This window comes from Rhea americana, unplaced genomic scaffold (assembly GCF_003343005.1).
Source record: "Rhea americana isolate MKP2758 unplaced genomic scaffold, rheAme1 scaffold_201, whole genome shotgun sequence".
Lineage (NCBI taxonomy): Eukaryota > Metazoa > Chordata > Aves > Rheiformes > Rheidae > Rhea > Rhea americana.
Window position 1 is genome coordinate 1,293,960 of NW_028186162.1, and position 7,381 is coordinate 1,301,340.

At 50.5% G+C, this 7,381-nt stretch overlaps 1 protein-coding gene across 3 annotated transcripts; it reads left to right on the forward strand.

The window, feature by feature from the left end:
* The first annotated feature begins 28 nt into the window (after window positions 1–28).
* On the forward strand, window positions 29–6,683 carry UBL7 (ubiquitin like 7). Of its 3 annotated transcripts, XM_085303989.1 has the most exons (12): window positions 29–240; window positions 310–553; window positions 1,740–1,859; window positions 2,529–2,611; window positions 2,733–2,817; window positions 3,531–3,588; window positions 4,186–4,319; window positions 4,791–4,840; window positions 5,181–5,348; window positions 5,582–5,704; window positions 6,090–6,249; window positions 6,373–6,683. In XM_085303989.1, the coding sequence occupies exons 2-11, from the start codon at window positions 370–372 to the stop codon at window positions 6,225–6,227; spliced, it is 1,143 nt and encodes a 380-aa protein (XP_085160115.1). In that variant the 5' UTR covers window positions 29–240; window positions 310–369; the 3' UTR covers window positions 6,228–6,249; window positions 6,373–6,683. The 3 variants fall into 3 exon arrangements, with proteins under 3 accessions (XP_085160115.1, XP_085160114.1, XP_085160116.1); XM_085303988.1 differs by having other exon boundaries at window positions 6,090–6,683; XM_085303990.1 differs by lacking the exon at window positions 6,090–6,249.
* The last annotated feature ends 698 nt before the right edge of the window (window positions 6,684–7,381 follow it).

Consider the following 7,381-nt stretch of genomic DNA (forward strand, 5'->3'; position numbering starts at 1 on the left):
GCAGCGCTTGTGTGCGGGCCGCGGCGGGCCTGGCCGCGGCTGCGCCTGCCGGGATCAGTCCTGGTCCCGTGCTCGCGGGGCCTCTCCCCGCTTTTCGGAGTGGCGCGGCTGGCGGAGGTGCCTTCTGCCTCACCGTAGCCTCGCGTGTGRTGGCGGCTTGACGCTCAAGCAGGGGACCAAGAAGCGTTGCTGCGCTTCGGTCACGCCGCRCGTTGGTTCCCCGTGTGCTCCCTGGCAGCGGTGAGAGCAGTGAGCTTAAATGGTGTCTGGAAGAGCGTCTCGCTTTGATTTGTTCTCTTCCTTTTGCAGAGCTTCACAGATCTGAAGTTGGCTTTCTGAGTCTTGGTTCCRCTAAGCGACAAAGCTGAAATGTCCCTGTCAGAGTGGCACATTGCGGTGAAGCTGGCAGACCAGCCGCTGGCTCCCAAATCCATCTTGCGTCTCCCAGAGACGGAGCTTGGGGAGTGCCCGCTTGGTGGATGCAGCATCTCCTACCTGAAGCAGCTGATCACTGGGAAATTACAAGAGTCTGTCCCAGACCCTGAACTTATTGGTAGGTACCTGCGTGACCCATGTCAAAGGCCTGTCACAGGGGCCATGTTTAAGTTAATGGTGTGATGCTGTAACTAACTGTTTTTATTTCTGACTTTAAGCAGCCTGTTAGTACTRATGTTAATGTTAGTACTGTTATATGATTCATCTGTGTTTTTCCCACTATAAAGTAATGTCATACTGCAGAAGCTTGGATCTAGTGTCAGTAGAATTTTAGATAGTTTCTTTAACTTTTGAACTTGTCTGTCTCCTCTTCCCCCAAGTCCTCATCTCTTCTGGTTGTGCTGGAGGCAGACAGGAGGCCCCTCTGCCTGGGTGACTCCATTCTGTACCGCAGGCTTTACTCAAAGCCCATGGGCATAAGGGAGTGCCTTCCTTGTCCACTCTCCACAGATCACYGCTAACCCCTTGTGTGCAGGAGCTCTGGTTCCTGCTGTTTTGGTGTGAAGAGGAAGAGTTCCCCTGGTTGGTGGGAGAGGGCCTGCCTTGCCATGTCATCTCCTGAATGTGACTGGGACCTAGACGCGTCATGCTGTTCCTGGCAGCGGTGATGTTGGGCTGATGGGGAGACTTGGCACAACTGGAGAGCGCAGCATGGGGCTCGGAGCTGGTTCTGGAGACTCTGCCATGCTGCTGCAGTCATAGTAGCTTGTGACATAGCGTATGTTCCAGCACTGGCTTGGAATCACAGCGCTCCTGCAGTGTCAGTGTGCTGCTCCTYGCTACGGGGAAGCTTTGGGAAGTTCTTCTCATAGCAGTTGAAAGCGCTTCTATATGTAGCCAGTAAAGTCCTAGTCAAAAAGTATTCTGTAAGTGCTTTTGCTAGTTGTTGGAGTTGTTAGGAATTAACTCACCATCATTTTCCAGGTTCGTCAGTAGGAAACTGTTTGGCAGGGCTTGCTAATGCAAGCCTGTCCTTATTATGAGATCTCYTTGCATGTGATGCAAAGCAGAACTCTGAGAGAGCAAATCCTCTAAAAGATGGGGCTCTGCAGGAGCTGGCGAGGTTGTCACCTTCTGCACAGTTCAGATCTGTGACCTCCCTGTGCTCCAGTGTGCAAGGCCTGGTGCTGCTGAGCCAGCTGTAGTGGCTACATGTGCGGAGCAGTGACCCCCAGGCAGCTCGCAGTTCTTAAAGGCCACAGGACCTTTCTGGGCGTGCTGTAAACCTTTGTCGTCTCTCATAGATCTGATCTACTGTGGCCGTAAGCTGAGGGATGATCAAACACTTGATTTTTATGGCATCCAGTCTGGCTCCACTGTTCACGTCTTGCGCAAGTCCTGGCCTGAGCCTGATCAGAAACCAGGTGAGGCGGAGTCAGTGTGGGGTGACCCTTAGATCTCCTYGGGGTGTGTTTAGTGTGGGAACAGCTACTCTTGTGGTCTGTTTCTGGGAGGCAAGTGTGGGATCTGGATGAGGCCCCTGCAAAGATCTGTACTCTTGTACTGGAACTCACCGTTTCTAACAGCACCCAATGGACATAATGTTTACTTGCTGATGGAAGAGTTAAGGAAGGAGCCACGTGAYGTGGGGAGCAAATTTCTCCTCCTTAATTGAACTGTGACCAATTTTAGGGTGTTGCCAGTGAATCACAAGCAAAGTGACTGGTTACTCCAGCTCCGGGGGTGTGTAGGCTTGTGTGTRCTCCTAGTCTGCCAAACTGTAGAATTAAATGGATTAGTTTAAAGTTCTTATTTCAACACCTTTTCTTTTGTATGCGTGGGAGAGTATACGTATATATTTTTGTATGTCTGGAAGGTGGGAGTGTGTTCACCAGCTTTGGGCATTTACTTGATAAGCTGTGGGAACTGTAGTGAGACGCAGCCGTTTTTCTGTACACTTCCTCCCTGGATGAAGTGAATCTGTGGAATTAAAGAATCACCATTGCTGCTGCAGCATAGAAGTCCCAAAGGCTGGTTAAATGGCTGATAAAGCTGACTGAGGAGAGCGATGTTTTGTTCTGTTTTTCCCTCAGAGCCTGTGGATAAGGTGGCAGCAGTGCGGGAATTCCGAGTCCTTCACACTGCCCTGCATAGCAGTCCTGCCTACAGAGATGCAGTGAGTGGGGCTTCTTACTTCACCTTCTTGGTGTCTTCTGTTCTTCCCCTGTCTGCAAAGAGGGAATCCCTGAATAGATCCTTTTYGCAATGCTGCTGATCCATTCTGATTTCTCTGGCAGGTCTTCAAAATGCTAGGGAACAAGGAATCACTGGATCAGATCATTGTAGCTACTCCCGGCCTCAGCAGTGATCCTGTTGCTTTGGGTAAGTTTAAATGTGATCCAGAGGATCTGAAGAAAGCTAAAGAAAGATGGTCAGTGTTTCTGTCATGGTATGGAGAAGGGAGAGAGCACTTTTCTCTGGAGAAAGTGCCTTTTCTCTTTCTTCGTGGAGCACAAGAGTGCCTGAGCGCCTGTCCAGGCAGGAGTTGGTTATGCTCTGCTGATATGTAGTAATGTTCGGGGGCAGACATTAGCTTCAAGAGGAGTAGGGAGCATTGATGGAGGGAGAGCAGTGAGGAATGGGTGCTCTTTCATTCTGCAGCGTTTCAGAAATGTTCACTAAATCTCAGCCTTGCTCGTGTTGGCCCAGTGAATTATTAGCCTTTTTGYGCGTCGCCGTGAGAGAGGTGCAATGTGGGATGCAGTTGCAACCTCTCACAGTGAGCAGCCCTTTGGGGTGAGCTGGATAACAGATGTGCTTGTGTCCTTAAGGAAGAACTGTTTGTTGTGCCTGAGTACAGCCTGTGGGATCTGCTGGGAAAGCCCTGCCGCTTGGGTGTGTGKTTGTGATGTAGAGTCTCTCCAGGGAGAAGTGGAAGATTTTGGAGAGAGCAATAATAGAGTATGGTCTCTGCTAATGACTCTGTTCCTGAAAGACAATTTTTTTTGTTGTTGTTTTTCCCAATGGATCTTGTTTGACTGGCTTCTGTGTCTCTTGTATCCTGTTTCTTACTTGTGYTTCCTGGTCCTTCCCAGGAGTGCTGCAGGACAAGGATCTCTTTTCCGTGTTTGCAGACCCTAACATGCTGGACACGTAAGTTCACGTTAGCTGGCGCAGTGGCTAAACAAAGCCTGTGTTTCACTGTTGCATAAGCCGCTTTCCTTTGGGRAAAGAGTTTTGCTCCCGCCTGCCAGTACAGATACCCCAAGCYGGAGATTCAAAGTAGGACCCTTCCTCCTCAGCAACAGAAAAGAGGGAGCTGAGGCTTTGCCTAGGGCTTTGATATGCATCTATTGGATAAACCAAAGGGTATTTTGTGAGACAGGGCCATCCTTACACTGAGATCAGGGATTCAAATCCATATAAGGTTGCTCACAGCAGAARGTTGCTCCATTGAGAGCGTACAGGAGATGTGTAAAATAGGAGAGTCAGCATGGGATCAAGAAGGAGCTGCAGCTTTCAGATCCAGGCTCTCACCAGTGCTAGTTCCACAGAGGGCTGTGAATAGGAATGGGTAGAATATGACCCTTTGTATGGGGCTTGCTTGGGAGGCTTTGTCACTGGACAGCCAAAGGCAGCATCTGAGGTGATGTTGTATGGCCATCAGGAATGGTTYTGCCAGTATTGAGATACTGCTTTCCTAGCTTCTTCCCTGCATGTGTGATTCATTCTTCCGCTCCATCTCTCCAGGCTTATTCCTGCTCACCCTGCACTTGTGAATGCCATTGTCCTTGTTCTGCACTCGGTGGCCGGCAGCACCCCTCTCCCAGCCCCGGAGACGTCCTCCCGGAGCATGTCATCTGGCTCCTACCGCGATATGCCAGGTACGTTCAGCCTTCAGGCCTGCAGATGTGTAGTGAACCTGCATAGAGGATGTGCTGCAGGCTCTGCAGACAAGTTTGTACTGTACTGACACCTGATCATGCCCAGGCTGGAAGTGAAAAAGAGTTTTGAGTTCCTGAGCTGGGAGTGTTCATTGTCATTTGATAGATTTTGCACCGAGTGTGAGATTCATCTGGTCCACTTCAGTCTCAGGGCCTTTCCCAACCAGGGATCTACTGTGGCTGGTGGTAGCAGAGTGCTTGGCTYCTGTCATGTGTGAATGATGGGCCTGAGCTGTCTTCTACCCACCTGCTGTATGTGGGCTTGCTGGTGCTGAGGCCTCTTAACCAGCACTCTAGCTGAGCCAGGCCCACTGGAGCAAGGACCGCTGGACTCCATGGGATCCTCGTTTGATAATTAACTTTTGCCAGCACCTAGTTTTCTGCATCTGTTTATTTTCCTTTCTGTTGCAGGTGGCTTTCTCTTTGAAGGTCTCTCAGATGAAGAAGATGACTTTCACCAGGTAATTGGGCAGGTCTGGGGCAGAGTGGCTGTTTGGGACTTGCAATGTAGGTTCAGCTTGTGGCTTTTAAAAGAGGAAGACGGAAAGCCACTGGATTCTTGAACGTCATGAGCCTGTCTGGCTCCAAACGATGTTGCGACCATATCAATGATTGTGAGATACCTGGATACTCTTCATATTGGGAGTTGCTTGAGTGCTGAGGTARGAGCACAAGGGGAGAAAGCAGAAGTAGCGCTTGTCCTCAGAGTAAATGTCATCTTAGTCAAATTCAAGCGGAGATAGAATATTCTACTKGGACACAGACACCAAAATCAGCTTTTTGTTTTTCCCCTCCATGCAGAGCACAAGATCGACACCATCCAGCAGTGCTTCTGGTTCCCGCCCAGCTTCCCTTGGCTACTCTGGGGCTGCTGGACCCCGGCCGATCACCCAGAGTGAGCTGGCGACTGCCCTGGCGCTGGCCAGCACCCCAGAGAGCAGCTCTCACACACCTACTCCTGGCACTCAGGTACAATGGTAGCACAGCAGCTAGGATTATCCYCCTGGGTCATAAAACCAGCTGCTGGGTGAGTGCCAGCCCTGCTCAGGTCTGGGGGCCCTGGCTGTATTGTTCTGGGGTTGAAGCCTCCTGGAACCTGTATGGAGTAGTAATGGAGATGTAGCAGGTCCTGCCATGTGCTAGTTCTGATTCTTGTGATGACAATGCTCTCCTGATCCTCGTGCAACTTGATTTCTTCTCAGGGTCACTCATCGGGAACCTCCCCAATGTCATCTAGTGTCCAGTCAGGAACACCCATCACCAATGACCTCTTCAGCCAGGCCTTACAGCATGCCCTGCAGGCCTCCGGGCAGCCCAACCTGCAGGTCAGTGTCTCAGCCTCTTCCCTGGGAGCCTTTGAAAGTCACGTATTGCACTGGGWGTTGCAGTGTGGAGGTGGGTCTTCCATCTACCTTCTGTGGCAGGATGTTAAGCTGAAAGGTGCATCACCAGAGAACAGCTTTCTGCAGGGGGATTATAGAGAGCACTGTGAAGTACTGGGTGGGTGTGGAGCAGGTGGGCTGGTGGGTCTGGGAAGCTTTCAGCAAGACAGAGCTTTCAGGAGCTGCGTGATGTGCATTTAGCAATGCCACTGTGAACTACAGAGAGATGTGGCAGAGTTTGGTGTAGTAGCATAGACTGTGGAGAAGGCTGTTTGTTACTGCTTGGGTCTTACACCTACCCTTAGCTTCTTTTGTCTCCTGTCTGTAGAGCCAGTGGCAACCACAGCTTCAGCAGCTGCGAGACATGGGCATACACGATGATGAGCTAAGCCTCCGGGCCCTGCAGGCCACTGGAGGGGACATCCAGGCTGCTCTGGAGCTCATCTTTGCTGGTGGGGCTCCCTAGCTTTGGGCGAGAGAGTAGACTGGTGCGTTGCACTGAGGCAGCTGTGATGCTTCTTGGTCTGAGACTCAGCCCTGAAACACTTTTCTGCACTGGGGTTTTGCTCTTGGGCACTGAGAGGTTGGGGTGGCTGCTCCTTTCCTTACAGGTGCTGTGTGCTCCTGTTTGAGAACACTGACCATGCTAAGGGGCAGTTCCTCCAGCTCCAGTTACCTCTCTCCAACTTCCCTGTCCCCCACTCTGGCCACCAGAGATGAGACCTTGGGGCTTTGCACAACACAAAGATTGGTGGCACTTGTGCTCCAGGAGATGTGGCATCTACATTTCTGCAATCTTAAATGTTTCAACACATTCTCCTGCCCACTGTTTTGTTCCTGCCTGCCTGACATGCTTCAGGCTATTCTGTTTTGCTGTTGTGGTTCCTCTGTTTGACTGTATTAAATGGACTGTCTTCACTTACCTGGTGTTTGGGTTGTCATCCATCCTGGTTTAGGCTCAGCAGATCCAAGAGGCAGTTTGCTCATTGCATCATGGAAACTCGAGGAAACGCTTTGCCTGTTGTAGGACTGCTACTGTTTCAGCAGAGGGCACTCCTCTAACACAGCAAAGTACTAACTGTTGACAGGTGCAAAGATGGTGTGTTGTGAGTGTAGCTGACCTGCACAGCCATGAGTTAGACCAATACAAAAGAACTACTTGTTTTATAGAGACCCATTCTCAAAGAAGGAGCCTCAAAGAAACACAGTGCCCACTTCTCAGCAGAAACCTGTTTRTTCTCAGCTGGGTGTGGGGATACTGGTAGAGCCCTGTAAGTTGACAAGAACAAATTTACTGGTGCAGCTGTTCATGGTCACCGCAGGATGACAGTAAAAGCGTGACAAACACAAGGCAGACTYGAGGCTGTTACCAAAAAGTGCAAGCAGGGGCTTGGTGGGAGGAATGCATCRTCTCTAGCACAAGTTAGACTGTTGGGCTGCAGCCAGTGTTTTCCCACGTGTCCTCTCGTCCAGGTGGCACCTGAATTGCAAAGACAATGAAATGTGTTCGTAATTACAACCGATGGGATCTGTGAGAAGTCAGAACCACAGTTGGGCCTGGCTTTGCTCTGGTTGTACTGTCAAGATAAAGTCATGAAAATGAAAGATAATCATAGAATC